Source organism: Mus caroli, chromosome 4 (assembly GCF_900094665.2).
Source record: "Mus caroli chromosome 4, CAROLI_EIJ_v1.1, whole genome shotgun sequence".
Classification (NCBI taxonomy): domain Eukaryota; kingdom Metazoa; phylum Chordata; class Mammalia; order Rodentia; family Muridae; genus Mus; species Mus caroli.
The window spans coordinates 42,598,962-42,618,235 of NC_034573.1; the positions used below are offsets into that span (position 1 = coordinate 42,598,962).

At 45.7% G+C, this 19,274-nt stretch overlaps 1 protein-coding gene across 4 annotated transcripts in view; it reads left to right on the plus strand.

Moving 5' to 3' along the window:
• Positions 1-19,274, plus strand: part of LOC110293239 (myb/SANT-like DNA-binding domain-containing protein 3) — a 124,055-nt gene that overhangs the window by 36,994 nt on the left and 67,787 nt on the right. For 2 of the 4 annotated variants that reach the window (XM_021161102.2, XM_029476611.1), the window contains exon 1: positions 8,779-9,284. The exons of 1 other annotated variant lie outside the window; for it this stretch is intronic. In XM_021161102.2, coding sequence (XP_021016761.1) covers positions 9,110-9,284 — 175 coding nt within the window. In that variant the 5' untranslated portion in view covers positions 8,779-9,109. Of the gene's footprint in view, positions 1-8,778; positions 9,285-19,274 lie in introns of those variants that run through there. One more of the 4 variants, XM_029476610.1, reaches the window with a different exon arrangement.

Below are 19,274 nucleotides of genomic sequence, written 5' to 3' on the forward strand. Positions count from 1 at the left end.
TTCCCCTTCCCCTTCCCCTTCCCCTTCCCCTTTCTCTTTCCCCTTTCTTTTCCTCCCCACCACTCCCCTCCTCTCTTCTCTCGGATGTGTGTAATCCACACTGCCCTAGTCACTCTATAGCCCGGGATGGCCTCCATGATCCTCTTGTCTCATTCTCCCATCTACTAGAATTACAGGCATAAGCCATCAGTCCCAGATGCCTGCTTAGAATCTTTAAATCAAGCCTAAATGTGTATTCTCACTTAAGCCTGTAGGGTCGGCCACTTGCTTTTTAGAGTCCCCAGCTTCTTTCTGTGCTGTTCATTCTCTAGACGTTGGGGTGCAGCTGCCTTTTTTGTTCCTTCTTTTAAGTTATCAGATACATTCATGTGTATTTGCTGTATATGCCATGATGTTGTGAAGTATACACGGGTCATGAAATGGTCAAATATAGCTAATTAATACATAGACTATCATAAGATTGCTATTTAGGGGACAAGAACATTTAGCATCATTTTCTTTGCATTTTTGTCAAGAATACAATACAGTAATGTACCTTAGGCACTGCCCAGTGTTCAACTTCCAGCTCTACAACACACACACACACACACACACACACACACACACACACACACACACACAGTGGGGTGGGATTATTACCACCACAGTGTGTGACAGACCTCTTGAGTTTATTTTTCCTTTCTAACTGTCTCCTTTAACCAACATGCCACACTTGTGACTCATCCCAGTCTCTATAAAGATCATCTTCCTTGCTACCTCTATGAGCTCAAGATTTTTTGACTTCACGTATGCCATGAGACAGTACAGTCATTTTCCTCTGTCTCTTGAATTTGCCATAGTCTAGACTTCATTTCCACGTGTTGGATTTCTTCATAGAATAATCTCTCTTCTTCACTTCCCTCTAACTCTATATTAATCTCTCAGTCTCCGTTTAAATGCCACTCTGGGGGAAGGTTTCTGTCACACCTGCAACTCTTGGTACCTCAGGGGTCTGTTTGAGGTTTGACTCCTCTGCTAGGCTTCAGGACAGGGACTGCATGTGTCTTGTCCACCTCTGAGTCTTCCCTGCCTCCCACGACTCCCTGATACATCATGGGCCAATGCTAATGATGAATGCAGCGACAGTCACCATGCTTCTTGTCCCGATCCTTCACTCATCATTGTTGAAGTCACCACTGCCAAAGTTCCTCTGTATCCTCTCACTGCTTTTGTGTGCTGAGAGGAATAGTCCAGGATGTGCGGTTTCACCTTTGCATCTCTCATAACTGGGAATCCAGGCTGTCAAGTCCAACTGTACTGACCTTGATGCTGGCTCCCTCGGCCATTAGATTTTAGGCAGTCATTAGCAACTGGGAGCAACGAAGAAATTTAAATCTCCTGACTTAATTCATGCTCACATATGCAACACATGGTGAGGTTTATATGTTTATGTATGTGTAAATGCACATGTACATGTATGAGCACAGGGCTCAGTTGTAACACTCAAGTATGCACACATGCATGCACACTTTTCTCCAGGCCATCTGATATATACTCATTCCTTACATATGTACATACAGAGTAAAATGGCATATGCTTGGCACTTATGCATATGTACAGAAGCAAGCTGATATACTCCTTACATATGTATGCATACAGGCAAATGGCATATGCTCAATACATATGTATACATACAGAGGCAAGCTGACATACTTAAACACATTCAGTGGCAAAACTCTTATTTAGTTACATTTGGTTCACTCTAATTCTTAGTTCCTCGATGTCTCTTTCAGGATGGTGGGCTCAACAAATGCTGTTCCTAGGCTTTGGATAAAAATTAAACTCTGTCACTCCTTATATCCCTACCCCTTTCTCTCTTCTCCTCTCTCTCTCTCTCTCTCTCTCATCTTGCTATGTATCCTGGACTGACCTTAAATTCACTATGTATCCCAGGCTGGCTTGGAACTCTCTCTCTCCTCCAGCTTTGGCCTCTCAAGCACTGGGATTAGAAGTGTGTACCATACTGCTCAGCTCTTGTCTTTCTCCCTGGCCCACCTGATTATTTGTCTCGGCTTTATTTCCTAACCGCTTGGCTGCCTCTGCTAGTCACCAGACTGCCCTCTTACATGTTTCTCTAGTAGGCAACCGGCCCAGATGAGCTCTCTTGACTGTTAACTCTTTGGGGTTTGACTCAGATTATAGACTATGGAAATAAGACAGACTAGGCCATCTGCTTTGTGCTGTGTGGACTTGGCCAAACTCCAAGACTGTTTTCCTATCTTCAGAATAAAGATGACCCCAGCGCCTTACTTGGGTTTTATGCAGTACTATACAAGATAATATATGCAGAACTCTTTTTTTTTTTAAAGATTTATTTGGGCTGGTGAGATGGCTCAGTGGGTAAGAGCACCCAACTGCTCTTCCGAAGGTCCAGAGTTCAAATCCCAGCAACCACATGGTGGCTTACAACCATCCGTAACGAGATCTGACTCCCTCTTCTGGAGTGTCTGAAGACAGCTACAGTGTACTTACATATAATCAATCAATAAATCTAAAAAAAAATTTATTTATTATATGTAAGTACACTGTAGCTGTACTACAGCTCCAGTGCCTCCAGAAATCTGATGCCTCCAGAAGAGGGCATCAGATTTCGTTACGGATGGTTGTGAGCCACCATGTGGTTGCTGGGATTTGAACTTGGAACCCCCGGAAGAGCAGTTGGCGATCTTAACCCCTGAGCCATCTCACCAGCCCCCATATGCAGAACTCTTAGCTTAAGGTATAACCACAGCTTAGTTACTAACAGTTACTAACATCTATCATGTAGTTACTATGCCATTTCTACTTCTAGCCAATTACTTGGTGAGGACGTGTGATGCACAAAGCATGGCTCTAAGTACTCTGTACACATCAGCTCATTTTGTCCTTAGCGCAACTCTGTGGAGTAGATAGGAACGGAACTGAGCAGGTGATGGAATGGACACAGAACAGCCAAGTAACCTGCCTAGGTGTCACAGAGCTAGCAGAGCTAAGGGCAAACTCGGGCGGCTTAGATCCAGAGCGTACACTCTTAATTAGCGCACTGGAAGCGCTCCTTCCACTTATGTCTGTCTGATTGTCTTTTCTAGAGAAGTCAATTTTTGGGGAACAATCCTTCGTAAGCTAAAACCATTGGGGAAATCTGTGAATCGCAGCTGACATTTTCCTTTTGCTGAAAGATAGAGATAGAGAAAGCTCACCTCTGTATTTAGAGAGATGCTGAACAATTGAGTGACAGGAAGGCCTGTAGGAAAAGCTAGGGGTGTCTCCTCCCGCTCTACCCACTCACAGGAGTGTTTGGGTGAGAAGGCTTTCAGACTGACAGAGCTACAGTGGGGAGGCTGATCTCCCTCCATTGGAATTAGCCTAGCTCGCTGCATTCCTATAGCACCTTTTCTTCAGATGTCTGCAAATGCCGGCTCCAGCTCCCACTCTCCATCTACATAATTGAGGATCATTAGAGGCATATGGGTAACAATAATAGCACCTTCCACTGGCATCTGCACCAGAGTATTCAAAAGATCCCCCGCATCATGCCATCAAAGAAGCCTAGCAAAATCTTTTGACATCCTTATAGTGTGCCAAGGATGGCTTGTGCAATATCCTTTGGTGGCTACAGTTTAAAATGTTAAAAACAGATTGACTCTGGGGCTCTAACCCTGAGCCTGGATCATGCTAGTAATGTGCTTTATCTCTGAGCTACACATCAAGCTCCCAGCTGCAGTCTTATTTTAAAAAATGTATATTAACCGTACATACAAGAGGAGCTTCATTTAATATTTCCACACAGGCATACGGTGTATTAGGGATAGCCAACCACGTGCTGGACCCTCCTCTGACCCTTGCTCCCTTCTCAACCCCTAGTAATCCCTAGTTCTACTTAAATGTCCATGCGTTTAAGCATCCAGGTATGGGAGAGCCCACGAGGCACCTTTTCTGTCTCTCGCTTATTTCACTCTGTGTTTTGTTCCCTAGCTCCAACTCTTAGTTGCAAGTGAGAGGGTCTCATCTGTCTTTAAGGATGAATAACACTCCATTGAGCACATATATGTTTTCTTGATCCATTCATCTGAATGGCACCCAGGGTGACCACATCTCTTAGTTGTTGCTAGGAGTCTGACTGCCATCCTGATGGTGCCAATCTTTACTCCATCTTGTATCAGAAAATGATGCTTTCCTCCTCTGCGTTTGAGGTGCGGTGAGGCTTCAGGGCCAGAATGAACCAGTCGACTCCACTTAGCTGCAAGTACTGAACCTTGTTAGTACTTTGCTTCCTTATGAAATGGAAGTCACACTAACCAGGTGGGAGGGGGACTAGTGACAACTCGTGACCACAGACACAAGGTACCTGACATCATCTAGGATGCAATGTGTCTCCCGTGATCTGTATTTATCTCCATTTCTCTACCCATCAATTGTGTGTTCTATTTTTATTATGATCTGGTTTTCACTACTCGACTACAAGGGCCATGAAAGTCAGTGGCTCTGTTTCTCCACTGCTGCTTCTCTGCACCCAGAGCAGAACCTTAACACCATAGTAGATTCTTAGGAAATACTGGCTGACTCAATGAACTGTTATTTTCAACAGTGGCTGGCATTCAGATCTCTAACAGGCCCTTTGCTTGTCTGGAACTTCCCTCTTCCACTCTCCTTATGAAGTCTTGTCTGCCTCCTCTTCATACCATTTGCTAGTAATGCTGCAATCTTATTTTTATATTATGTTAACTATGTTATCAATATTTGACACTCAGCTTCCTTAGGACAGAGACATTGGATTGGTATGGACCTTTCAGATTTATTAGAGAATGTTTTGGTTTGGTTTCTTCACTTTCCACTTCTTAAAAAGACTTCCCCCATCCTTTCTCTAGGAAGTGGGGTCTAGACTCTCAAATTGGATTATCTGCCAATCTTGGAGTGTTCCCACGCTCTTCCATAAATCACCCCTCTCCCTGTTTCTGGCTCAAGCATTGTGATTGTCTCCTTCCAGGGCCAATTAGTCAGCCCCAAGGTGTCTCATTAGGTTTATCAGGACTTCATTATACAGCCAGGGCAGCCAGCAGGAGGTCCAGAAAAGCAGGGATTTTGGCAGGGCTGGGAGTCTGGGATAGGATTTGCCATTTTCTTCACCCCTACCCCAACCACGTTTATATTTAGTATTTATCACACTGTGTTGTAACTGTTAATTTTCAGATGTCTCCCCACCCCCACACAGCCAGGGTAGGATTATCTCTTGCCCCAAGAGGCTGCAGTGGTGCCTAGCAAGCAAGGAGTGCTCACAAAGGTTTCCTAAAGAAATAATTGCTCTCGTGAGTCAAGCTTTATTACAGAGGACAAAAACCAACTTATAGAGAAGGCACTGCTTCTGGCTTAAACAATAACAAGAAACAAAACAAAACAAAACAAAACAAAAAAACCTGAGTGCCACCTCTCCCCAATCTTTTTGTTTGAGTTACTTTGGGTTTTCTCTTACTGTGTGTGTGTGTGTGTGTGTGTGTGTGTGTAGGTCAGAGGCTGACTTCTAGTATCTCTCCCATTGGTTAATTATACATTATTTTAAAAATTATGATGTATTATTATTATTTTGTGGATGGCAGTGGGAGTGTGTGCGTATGTGTGAACTCAGACCCTCATGCTTATGCCACAGGCACTTTTGACTTCCCTACTTTTTGATTTGGGGTCCTGTTTGGGGGAACTCGCCTTAGCTGGTGGAATGTTATTAGATGTGGACAAGCAGCAGGAGGAAGCTGCCTGCATAAACTTCAACACTGGCAAATTCTCCCTGAAGCCTCTGCTCTGGCAACCAGAGTGCCAGCATTAATTCTGGTGGAGTGACCCAGTGTTCAGCCTGTGCACAAGAACCAAGCCCTGCTGGATCTGCTGTTGAAACAGAACCATTCAGCCAGGGCTACCCTAGATCAGCCAATCCTAGCACAGACCCCATAAGGCCTATGAAGAAAGACTGTCTCATGGTGCCCACATTTTTTTTTTTTTTTTTGGTTGTTTGAGACAGGGTTTCTCTGTGTAGCCCTGGCTGTCCTGGAACTCACTCTGTAGACCAGGCTGGCCTTGAACTCAGAAATCCGCCTGCCTCTGCCTCCCAAGTGCTGGGATTAAAGGCATGCACCACCATGCCCGGCTGGTGCCCACATTTTATTGTTGTTTGTTAAGGAGCAATAGTTGATTAACCAAGGTTAGGTCAGGGGTTCCTCACCTTGGCAGTGCATCTGAGTTATTTAGAGAACTTTAAAAGAAATAGATACTAAAACTTCCTCCAGACTGTCTGGAGCGGTTTTCAGAAATCGACATTCCTTTTAAACTCTCTGGGTGGATTTTACATGGGAGTTCCACATCCTTTAGTTATCTGTTATTTGGCAATCACAAATACTAACAAGTATGATAGCGTTTCTATGTAACCTCTAAAATATTTTTTCTTCTTTGACCAAACAATAAAATGAGAAGTCCTTTCTGACACAGTAGGACTAAAGTCAGAATCTTTTCCCTCGCAGAATCTTTTCCAATGTGAAAAATGTGGAGAACTCCATCTTGACTTTTTTCTTAGCTGATCTGGAAAAAGATCCAGATGCGAATTGTGATTCATGACCTAGGGTTATTTGTTTTCAATTTAAACTAAGGTTGTGTCCTCTTAGTATTTTTGCCTGGGCTAGGATTAGCAGGCAAATGGAAATATTTGCATAAGGCAGCATCCTGGGGCTGGGAGCATGAAGACACTGTTCATGGAATAGACATCTGTGACATCAAGCTTTAACAGAGAGGCTGCTGGGAGCCGGGCCCCAGGAGGAGGCCTCTGCTGTGGCTGAGCAGGCAGGAGAGCTCAGAGGCTGGAGGCAAACTATAGACAGTGTTGGAGATGCAGATCTATTTAGATAAAAAGCATGATAGACGTGCAACTTAACAGCAAATAGTTTTTAAAATTATGACGACAAAACTTTTTCATTGAGAAAAATTCAACAGAAAAATATGACGGGCCTATCACCCACAATCCTCTTTTCCAGAGTCAGTGGTAATGTAACGGGGTAAAACAGTCTTGCTCTTTCTTTGGGTTGGTACATATGTATATTTTAGAAAAGAAAGGTTTTCTTTTCTTTAAAGAGCATTTATTTATTGATGTGTGCCTATATGGGTTTATGTACTTCAGGCTGCTGGGAACTGGAGTCACAGGCAGTTGGGCATCACCTGATGAGGCCGCTGAGAACCAAACCTAGGAAGGACTCCATCACTGAACCATCTCTCCAGTCTTCAGTATCCCTGTTTCTATACCATTCATAATTAACCTAATCATTATCAAAATCTATACACAAAGATAATCATACTTCAGTCCCCACTGATGACCACCGGGGTCCTATTTTACTGTTACACAAAAGCTGTCATGAACATCTTCCTTTATTCATTGTTGTGTCTTATTCAACCATCTCTAAAGCCAAAATTCCAATATAGGTATTGTTAGGAAAACAAATTTAGTTTTTTTCTTTATATTTAGGTTGCCTCGCCCTCCAAAATGTATGAATGAATAGTGCTAAGTTTGTCAGTCTAACTTTTTAATAATCATCCAGAGAGGTAACTTTTTGGTTTAAATATCTTTCCCTTTGTTGCTAGTGGCTTTAAATATTTTTTTTGAAAATAAATTTATTTGTAATGTATATGGGTGTTTTGTTTGATGCATATCTGTACCACATGCCTACACTGCCCTTTGAGGCCAGAAGAGAGTCCTTGGCACAGTGTTTACAGATGGTTGTGATGCTGTGGGAATCCAATCTGGGGCCTTTGCAAAAGCAGCCTGGGCTCTCAGCTACTGGGTTATCTCTTGCTGGTCTCCAAAGCTTTCTCGTGCATCCTTTGCCTGAACTTCTCGAAGCCTCCTTGTCTTTACTTCTATGTTCAGTGTTTGTTTTGTATTTAGATTGTAGCTTTCTTCAAGTGGCCTTTTTGCAAATTTCTTAATTTTACAATGAAATTCTAGAATTCCTTCTGAAGTGGGCAACATAACAGACTGCGAACAAAGCAGAAAATTTCCAAAAATTCAGCCTATGGTCTTATTGCCTGTGTAAAGTTATCATCTAGCAAGGTGAGGGCTGCAGAGGACTGTACTGGGCTCCAGACAGCTGGAAGACTCTTGGTTCCAACTTCCTGATTTGTGGAAGGCAGCAAACCAGAATGCGAACTCCTTTGTAGGGCTGTGAAATAGAACTGGAGAGGATACAGGCTAAGAGCTTCCTCTAGGCCTTGGATATAGCAAATCCGCTCTAAATCTTTGCTATTATGCGCGGAAAGGGTAACGCACTTTAAAGATTCAGCCGAGAGATGTAGTTATCCAGGAACCCGGTGGGGCGAGTCTTGGGGATTAAGCCTTTCCCCCTGAGAAGTGCACAGCGGGAGTGAGCACTAGGTACCAAACCCGATCCTGCCCATTTCTTGGGATGTGACTGACCTTGGACAAGTCACCTTTTGCCTTTAACTCCACCTGGAAAACACACGAAAGACCACCTGAGCTCGTGCAGGGTTAGAAGGCGCGTGGGAAAGGCTCACAAAGGGCTTCTGAGACACCGTCCCGAAGCGCTCTCCAGCATCCTCGGCGCCCGTCCGGCCAGCCGGAGCGATCGGCGACCCCGGCCCGCGCCCCCGCCCGCCTCAGGAACAATGGCTCCCCGGGAGGGGCGGAGCTCGGCGCCGGGGGTGTGCACGGGGCGGGGTCGCCGCTCCCTCCCCGCCCGCGGCTCCGTCACGCGCCCCTCACCGGGCGGGCCGGGGTCTTTGTGACGCGGCGGCGACGGCCGCGCGGACACAAAGGGAAGGCGAGCCTGCGAGCTAGAGGCTGCGTCCGTCCCCGCCCCGCGCCCCCCGCGCGCGCCCCAGCTCCGTGTTCCCCACGCGGCGCGCTCCCTGCCCTCGCGCGCCCGCGCCCCTCGCCCGCGCCGGGGTCTCCCAACGAGGCTGTCCCAGGCGCGGAGGGCCGGGGCCTGGCGGGGATGCTGCGGGGCTGCCCCGGGCGGCTGCACGGCTGCTAGGAGGCGGCGCGGGGCCGGTGTGCCCGGCCTGCCGCTCCCTGAGCTCCCCGCCGTGCGGCCGCGACAGCATGGGCGCCCAGGCGCCGCTCCGGCTGCCGGCCGCGCCCCCGCTCGCCGTCTGCGGCTACACGTCGGTGCTTCTGCTCCTCGCCTTCTGCCTGCCCGGGAGCCGCGCGTCCAACCAGCCCGCGGGCGGCGGCGGGGACTGTCCCGGAGGCAGAGGCAAGAGCATCAACTGCTCAGGTAGGAGCCGCGGGCGCCCGCCTCTGGGGCTCCTCCCTTCCGCCGTTCTGGGCCGCGGGAGGACCCGGTGTGGACCAGGGTACTGAGGAGTCCCGGGGGCCGGGCGGAGGGCTGGACGCGAGTTCGCGGTGCGGGCTTTGGGGACCTGGGTTGGGGATGGGGAGTGGTCGTTTGTGGGTCCGTAGGTGTCGAGTGGCGGGGACTAGGGCGGCCCTGCGGCGTGGTGAGCTGGTGAGGTTCCGCGAGACGGAGCAGTGATCCTGGGTTTGCTCGTGGAAGCGCGTGTAAAGTGTTGTGAAACCCCAAGGGAGGGAGGACGGCTAGGCTTCAAGGGGAGTGTGTGTGTGTGTGTGTGTGTGTGTGTGTGTGTGTGTGTGTGAGTGTGATGGTGAGGAACTGGCGGACTGAGGATAAGGGCCTGAGAACTGACCATGTGTTGGCGGGGAGGTTCTTAGAGTTCCTGGGTTTCAAGAGGGGTTAAGCCGGTAAAAAGAAGGAGTGGTTATGTTTGTCCTTTGGGTTCAGGGGTGCAGTGGGGACCAAATCTGACCACGGTTCTGTGAATCAGGGCAGCAGGGAGTCCCAGGAGGGCCCAGGAAGTGTTTTGTTGGTTGTGTCTGGACAAAGCCTGAGGCTCAGGTAACCACGCTGGAGTACGTATATAGGGTGAAGAGATGAGAGTCCAGTAGTGAACCTAGTTTGACAGAGGGAGGGAGCTAGGGAGTCATCTTGTGTGGGATTTGGGTATGAAAGGTAATTAGGTCTCAGAGAGTGCCCCTGTGTAGCTAGAGTAACCCCGGGTTAATTAAAGTGGTGTAGAAAGAGAGGCAATGGTGGTGTGTGTGTTTTGCAGGAGGACCTGGAAGATTGGCAGCCAGGGGAGCCAGGGAGTAAGTGACCTCTCCCCTCTCTCCAAGGCCGCCTGCCCTCCCACAGCTGTTGGAAACAAAGAGCGTGCTGGGGTTTTAATGGATGACACAGGGGAGGAGGGGGCCGGCCCGTAAAGTTCCCCCATCCTTTTGGAAAGAGTCCCAGGGGAGCCTGGGGATTCAGGCCCTGGGGCGAGCAGAGGCTTCCGGGTTCTCTTGGGGGAGGGTAGGTCTGCTTGCAGCTGGCCCAGCAGACCTAGTGGTCATAAGCCAGCCCTTGCTCACTTGGGCTTTTATCACTTCTCAGACCAGCACTTGTCCTTTTAACTAGGGTTGAAGTGGGGAGGAGGGGGTGCACCTGATAGGAGTCAGCTAATGGGGGCCTGCCAGACAGTCTGGGAGTTCTTGAAGGGGCTATGTTCATAGGACAGTGATTTAGGCGAAAGAGGCTTTATGCTGGCTTTTTTTTTTGGTGTGTGGTGGGGGACACCTTTTTTAGTAATTTTCATATGGTATGTTTTATGAGAGGTTTTGAGAACTGATAAAAATGGCATGTCCATTAAAAGCTTTTCCATCCATAAACTCTCTTCTATTTTTCTAATCGTAACTGGGATGGGATGATGCTTTAGTAAGCCATCACTCTTTAAGAAGATAAGCTCTTTGTATATCAGAGTGATTTTTTTTTTGGGGGGGTAACAAATAATGGTTACCTTTTTTTAGGTGACCACACTGTCAAAATATCTTACTGGGTGATGTGTTATGGTTATTTGTGTGTGTGTGTGTGTGTGTGTGTGTACTCTTTCTGCTTCTGTTCTAGTGCGTGGGACAAGTGTTCAGAAAGGACTGGGCACTCATATGGTGTGGAAAGAAGGGGGCTCATCTGGAGGCCATAGCCCTTGCTGCAGAGCTGAAATTTGGGTGCAAGTCAGTAATTTTTTCCCCTAGTTTCTTCAATTAAAACAGATTTAGATTTAATATCTCATCCTTCCTTTAGAAATATTTGTCACCAATAATGAATGTAAATAAGTTATACTGTTCAATGTTTTCAAGGACTAAGGTATACTTTAATTATATTTTATTATGTGTTTTACCTGCACACACACACACATATTATATATCTATTATACATATAATAGATATATCTCACATGTGTGCAGTGCCTACAGAGGCCAGAAGAGGGCAGGAGAAGAAAATGCCTCAGAAGTGGACTGTCTATCATGTGGGTGCTGGGAACTAAACTCAGGTCCTCTGTGAGAGCAGCAAGTGTTCTTAATGGCTGAGACATCATTCCAGGGCATAATGACAGATTTTTGTTAGAACTCTCTGGGACAAAGAAGGCGAATGCACATTTTGGCTGATGAGTTTGAGAACTGTAGTAATCCAGTTTGGGCACACGATGCGTTTGTGTTAAATACATCTTGAGATGGCAAGTCCAAGGTTCCCTTGTAAAGTTATCTCCAGGGAGTATTGAGCTTTAAAATCTGAGTCCTGTCCTTGACTCCCTTTTGTTATCCTTCGGTTTGATATTTTAGACTTCTGGGATCTTTAATGGAGTCTGATTCTGTCAGGCTGTGTCTGCTGAGTTACTTAGAGTTTTGTGACATTTGTAAATAAGATGAGCTTATGGGCTTTATCAATAGAAATTATTTAGATTATAGAAGGGTTGGGACCTGCAGTGTTTTATTGGAAGTTTGTGGATGCGTCAGTTAATCAGACATTCAAGAGGTGCATTCTTTTCAGTTGAGTTTAGTAGGTTTTCAAGCTTTTGGAGTTTGATATTTTCCATCTTTTTCACCAGACTACCCTTAAAAGATGTGGTCAGAGCATCTTGTTAGGCCACATCACTCTCCCTTTCTCCAGTCTAGTGGAAAAGAAGATGCCATTTAGAGCATGCCTTTATAAGGAATCTAAGTGTGCACACACACGCACTCCTTCTCTCTTGTTCTCTCTCTCTCTCTCTCTCTCTCTCTCTCTCTCTCACACACACACACACGTGCGCGCGTGCTAGTGTGCACAGATTTATCTGTTCTCAAAAACTTGAGCCGCTAGGTTGCGCGTTAACCTATAGATGATTTTCTGGATCTGCATGTGCCTTCTGGGTTTTTTTTCCTAACACGAGGGTGTGTTCTTTAATTTCTGGTCTTCTGGCTCCTCGTCAAGACAGTGTAAATATTTAGCAGTAGTTTCTAAGTATGATCTGAAAGTTTGTTCAGCATCACTGAGTACAATTGGTTTGCCCAGGAAATGTATTTTGGAGCCAGCTTCGGGGTGTGCTGCTGTTCAGGGAGCAAGCTGCTTGCTGTGGGTGTTCTTCTTTTTGTCAGGGTCCTAGACTGAGTTTGGAGAGCACGCGCCTTTAAGGCAGCGATGCAGAATGGGTCTGTGCTGTCCTTTCAGCTCTGGCCGAGGCAGCATCTTCCCCAAGCAGGAAGCCCCTTTCTTCTCTCTTTTATGTAAGCTCTTTTTATTTGTCTCTTTCCACAGTACTCTACTCATTCTGGACTTCAGGCTTCGGATGTTCTTTTATCTTTGTTTACATTTCTTTATTTATAGTTACTCTTTAGAAATCTGATTCCTGAGGAGGTTTTCTGTTTTACGTGACTTTTGTGAAGATGAACTAGAGCTCAACGCTGGATAACCTGAGATAACATTTTTCCCCACTCCTGATAGAAGCCATGGTCCTTTTTGGCTTTGGGAGCTTTCGGGTGTTTGAGAAGAACAGAGAGGCTAAATATATGAAATATTTCTGGTTCAGGGACTGTGGTTAAAGAGGTAGGAAAACAGAGCAGACGTGGGAGTCAGTGACACAGGTAAGATGGAGCATTTGAACTGGGTTCCAACATGTCAGAGAAGTAAGAAGCGGGTCCTCTAGATGGTAAGACTCTTAAGAATGACAGGCTGACAGGAGAGCCTGGCTAGTGGCAGGCACCTCAGAGTTCTAGGGAACAAACAATGAGTTGTCTAGTTAGTGTGGAAAACAGTGGTCAGGGCAGGTTGATGTCTTGGACATGTACAATATGATTATTAATTTACTTAGTGAGCCTGTGTAGTATAATCTAACATACTAAATATTAAGGAAAATTTATGAGGCCCTCCCAGCCTTCAGAGACCTTATAGTTGGAGGAGGGGTGATCATTCTCCTACAAAACATGTGCAATGGAAATTCCTGCCTAGTTCATCTGGATCTACCTCTCCCCCTGCCAGTAAGCACTTAGTGACCACTAACACTAATTGGTTTATCAAACAAACAAACAAACAAACAAACAAACAAAAAACAAACAGTGCAGTAGGAACAGTCTAGTAACACAATTGAATATCACCACTAATTCTATAACAGTTCTTCACCCTGAAAAGAAACCTTCTACTGTTGACAGTCATCCAGTCTCCTGAGACACTGGCTGCTGCTACTCTGCGTTGTATCCACTGTGGATTTGCATTCTGCACGTTCAAGGAAGTGGGACCACACCTTCTGAGGCTCACTGTTTCCCACTTCTTTTATTTAATATGGTATTTTTAACGTTCACTCATGTATTAGAGCCACGTTCCCTTTTAGGGTTGAATAATATCCTGCTGTGTGGATGTGGTGACGTCTTGTGCATCCTGCTGTTTTTGTCTCCTGGGTGTACACTGAATGAGTTAGTGGATCACACGGGATCTCAGACCTTTTATGCTTTGATGAACTGCCACACTGTGTTCCAGAGTTTCTGCACTCTTACATTCTCCCCGGCAGTGTGTGAGGGTCCCAGTTTCTCCACATGCTCCCCAGAATTTGTGTCTGTCTTTCCGATTACAGCCATCTTAGTGGGTGTGAAATTGTGTCAACGTGGTCTCGATTTGCCTTTTCCCAAATGACTATGGCGAGGTTAAACATCTTTTTCATGCAGTTGTTGGTCCTTTGTAAATCTTATTTGGTGAATGGAAATGTCTCTGTAAATATTCTCCTGGCCTTGATTTTGACATCTCAAGTTGGCCAGTCTCCATCTCTACTCAGGAAGGCTCACAACACACATTTAGGTGATAAAACTCCTCCGTCGGCTGCATTTTACCTGTGTGCTGCTCACTTTCCCTGCCTACCAAGATTCAGTTCTGTTGGCTCTCAAACTGATTTCTACCAATGGCACTTGCAGTAAGCGCTCCTCAGATTGAGAAGTACGGACATGAAAAGTTATTTTGTGAAATGCTTAGGGAAGACATGATAAAGGAAAGACACGGAACGAATGGCCTTTGAGTGGATTAGATTTCAGATCAAGACGACAGAGAAAGTGTGACAACCCCGATGAGTTCTGCATTCTCCAGGAGACCTTACAAGTATTTGGCAGACCTCTGCCTTCCTAAAAGGAGCACAGACATCACAGGCAACTGGATCGCTAGTGTGGTTTAATCTAAGAAAATGGGGAACTGTTTTCCCCAAAATCCTATACAAAATAAAAAGGTCTGAATGAGACTGGGAAGTGAAAGCACGTTTGTATACTAAATAATTTGTAAACAATTTTACTGCCTTTGTTTTTCTTTCTTTTATTGAAGATAGATTTTTTTCATACAATATATTTCTGATTACAGTTTCCTTTCTTATACTTTTCCAGTTCCTTCCTTCCAGTCACTCTTGTGTGCATCAGAAAGGGGATGGTGGTGGTACAGCCCCTCTCCCCCGTATAGAATGCTTGTAAGAGGATATGCATACAGAATGATAGTCCCTGATTGGTGGAAGTTAGAGTAAGAAGTGCTTGGACCAGATCTTGAGGCATAGTAGGTCACCTGGTCACCAGGGATGCCTTCCCTGGAGCCTTTGCTGTTGATATTTTGCCTGGAACCTTCAGGTCCCAGTCACGTAGCTCCTCCCCTTCTTCAAGTATTGGCCATAATGCCGCTTTCCAGCATGGCTACCTTCAGGACCTGCAGTCTCTCTCCTCTCTCACCCTGTGGCCCATGCTCTTTTTCCTTTATAAGTTCCATATCCATTTTGTCTCCATGGCTCACTTAGATCACACCGTGCCTAGGTAGAATGGCGCCTGGCATAATGGGTTGTCTATTGCCTTGTTATTTCTGGGGTGGTGTAATGACCCAATGAACAGTGCCTCTGGAGAGAATTGGGAGAGGTGGTTCTAGGCTTAGAAAAGGCACAGAGATGGGAAACTGAAGGTGGGATTTCAGGGTTATTGCCTGTGATGTGTAATAACGATGGGCCAATTTAGGAGACAAACCTGAGTAACTGTGAGTTGTTACCTTGGTGAGGGAACCCCCAGGCCTTTGTGAAGGGTTCTCCTGATTAGAGTCACTGAGATGAGATGGAGGACCTGTCCTATAGGAGGAGACACCATTTCCTGGAGGAGAAAGGGAGCTGAGAACCAGTCATCATGGTTCTCCACATCCTGACTGGATGCCATGTGACTGCTGTCTCTTAAGTTCTTGCTGCCTGGGCACGATGGCGAACCCTTGAACTGTGAGCCAGAGTCAGTCCTTCCCTTAAGTTGCTCTGTTAGGTATTTTGTTATAGCCACAAGGGTAGTAATGAATGCCATGCTGCTAGGTTGTGGTGGGAAAGGTCGGAGAAGGGGAAGAAGGGGAAGATAGCACCGGTTGCCGCCATGTCAGCTACAGGCATTCAGGGCCAACTGGAAGGTTGACAGTTGTTCTAAGGACCTGGGCGTCTCATTAGAAAGTTCACATGGCCTTGTGGTTTTAGAATGCAAAGCCTAGAACTGGCCAGGCAGAAATGGAGAACTTGGCAGTCAGGTGAGAAGACACCATGGAGACTGAGACTCTTGTTCAGCCTAGAAGGTTGAAGTCTCGAGGCTACCCTTCAGAATCTGGGTCTCAACCCTTTCTAGACGTGAAGACTGACAGCTTTGAGCCCTCACTTTCACACAGCCACAGTGAGCCAGTGACGTGTAAGGCGTGGGCTCTTCACTCATCTGGTCCTTAGCAGCTGGGCTGCTTCCTGTGTCCTCTGCCTTAGCCCCTGGGTCTCGTGTTCTAGAGATCTATGGGTTGTGGCACACTTAGTGTGAGATGAAGGGCCTGGGGGAGACCTCAGACACACACACACACACACACACACACACCGCCTGTTTGTGACCTTCTGTGGGCCAGGCTCTGCTCTCATCACATATCACATCCAGGCTAGTGTTCTCTCCTTACTCTCCCAAAGGAAGGGGCTGCTCGTCAGTGGCCAGTGTAGTGTTTCAGGGAAGCAAGAAGAGCCGCTTCACTCAGGATTCTTCCCCCCTTCCTGATCTTCATCCTTACTTTGAATCCACCTCTTGTCTTTGGAACTTACTCTGCTATGTGCTTATAACATTTTCCCTAAGTTCCCCATGGTATTTTCATCATACTTATTTCCCCTGCACTTTCTTGATTCTCGTCTTGGCACTTCCTCCTTTTACACTTTGCCTTTTCTGTTTCTCTTTCTAAATTTGTTATGTTCATTTTTTTTGAATACTGAGGCATTTATGATTGCATCCCACTTATGGTTATAAAGTACATGAACTCAGGTGTCTTAGTTTGCTTAGCGGTTTTGTGTTATGGTCTGAGAATGTGCTGTATAGATTTTCTAGGTTTGAATATATTAAAAGTAGGTGGATATGGACATTGTGATTTGAACAAATTTTATGAAAGATTTACACTCTAGAAAAAAGAATTCCTTCTATCATTTTCCATGGCAATCCTTATTTTACTAAACTTCTAAAAATTCTTAATTTCGGAAGAGGGAGTTGTAGGAGTGTACCCACGTTCTCTAGCCGAGGTCTCTCAAAGTCTTCGCACAGCTGCTCTTGCTCTGTGTGTCTGCTCTTTTCTCCATTTATCTGCCCCTTGTCTCTTCTTTATGAACCTAGCTCTACCAAACTGGCTCCTCACGCAGGGAAAGACACACGTTGCCTTTTTGAAGGTCTGTTTTATTTGTGTGAATGTGCAGGTGTGTACACATGCTTGCTGATGCCCATCAGGTCCAGAAGAGGGTGGGGGTTCCCCTGGAGCTGGAGCTGCAGTTAGAGCCAGTTGTCAGCTTCTGAACATGGGGGCTGAGAACGGAATTCTGGTCCTCTGGAAAAGCAGCGTGTGTTCTTAACCACTGAGTCACTTCTCCAGCTGCCAATTCATTCTTTGTATTAGGTCTGTATATTTGTGTGTGTGTGTGTGTTTGTGGTGTATAGTATGGGTGTGTCCGTGTTCACATGTCTAGCTTGGCTAGGCTATGGAGATCCAGGGGTTCACTCACCTCAGCTTCTCCAGTGCTGGACATGCAGATGCCCACTTCCACACCAGCTGTTGTGAGGGTGCCGGGGATCTGAACCCAGGTCTTCATGTTTCCAACACTTCACTGACTAAGCCAGCTCCCTCCCTAGCAGTCCTGTATATTTAATTTTTATTCTGCCATCTGCTAATAAAATATCGAAACCTCTAAATATGGCACAGGTTTTTCAACAGGAATGTTTGTTGTTTTGTTTAGGAAATGTACATTAAACTTTGATAAATTCTTGTACTTTCCGACTATACCTTATACCCCTTTGTAGGGCATTTTAAAGCCTTTTCTCAAGTTGTAATATTCAGTCATTTCTGCATTGATCTCTTAGTTTTCAGAGTTGGGATTTATTTGCCAATAGGATATGGAACATTCAACTCTTGTAGGCCTTCATCCCAATCACAGTTGACGTCATCGTCATTGTCATGATGTGTGGGCTGCTCCTCGTCATTTGTGTTTGTGGCCCTGGGGATAGTGACGGGGTGGCGGTGGGGGTGGGGGGCGCTGTCGGCACAGTGCTCTGATACTGACTTAACATTTCTAAGGCGTGTTCCATTGCAGCCAAGGCTGGCCTGACTTCACTTCCTGGGTACTGGGATCACAGTGTAGCACCACTATGCCAAGCTATCTTTTTTCTTTTTTCTTAAATTATACAATGCAGTGATTTTTAATATAAACACAGGTTCTGTCAACATTGTAATCATTTTTGTCCCTCCCCCAAAGAAACTTCCTATCTGTTAGTGTTACGGAGTTTTAGGGAAGAAAGCTCCTCCCAGTAAGGAGTGAGCAGAGAGACATTAACCTCCTGGTGACACTGGGAACCGTCACCAGGTTCAGTGACCTGGGCTATGGCTTGGAGGGGCCAACAGGAACTTTTCTGTCTTGTAGCAAAGACAACCAAAGCTAAGGGTTAGAGGTTAGCCTGGCTGTGATGCCTGGGTGACACCCCATCCCCCGAATCTCCTACTTCCTCACCAGAATTTATATTTTTCTGCTACAACCAGCCATCTTCACTTAATTTGATATTTGTTGGCTTTCATTTTTCCCACATATGTAGATTCCTTAATGAATTAAAAAATGTAAATTTCGTTTTAAGTTTGGTGAGGTGGTGACTTCGACCCATTGAGGCCTTTTAAAATATGGGGTTTAAAGGCTTGTAACAGAACTATTTTTATGTATTACCATTAAGTCTGTTATTAGCTTCTCTCCAGAGAGAGATAAGGGATTTACGAACTTGGCGTGGTGCTCTCTTGGATTTTAGAGTTACATGTTTGAGTCATAAGCTCTTTTCAGCCCATATTTTTTTTGTTGGTTAGGTGGCTTCATATGTTGTTAAGCTTCATTCTTATTCAGATCTATCTATTTTTTAAAATGGTTAATCCCAGCGCTCAAGAGGCAGAGGCAGAGGCAGGTGGATCTCTGTGGCTTTGAGGATAACCTGTTCAACAGACCAAGTTTTACTTTAGTGGAGGCTACATAGTAAGACCCTGTCTCAAAAGGTTTTGTTTGTTTTTAAAGCTGTTAATACCAAGTTCTCTAGTGCCAATTTTCAGGCTGTTTTTACATAGATTTTTGTCTCCATGGGTAAGTTCTTGGGTTCTGGCTACGTCTATTTTACTTAGTGTTGTTACAGGCACTAAGGGGCAAGAGGTTAGAAGTAGAACCAATACCAATATTTGTATATTCAGATTTATTAATTTTCTAATTAATTAATTTATTTAATGTATATGAGTACACTGTAGCTGTCTTCAGACATACCAGAAAAGGGCGTCAGATTCCATTACAGATGGATCCGATGACATTACTGTGAGCCACCCTATGATTGCTGGGAATTGAACTCAGGACCTCTGGAAGAGCAGTCAGTGCTCTTAACCCCTGAGC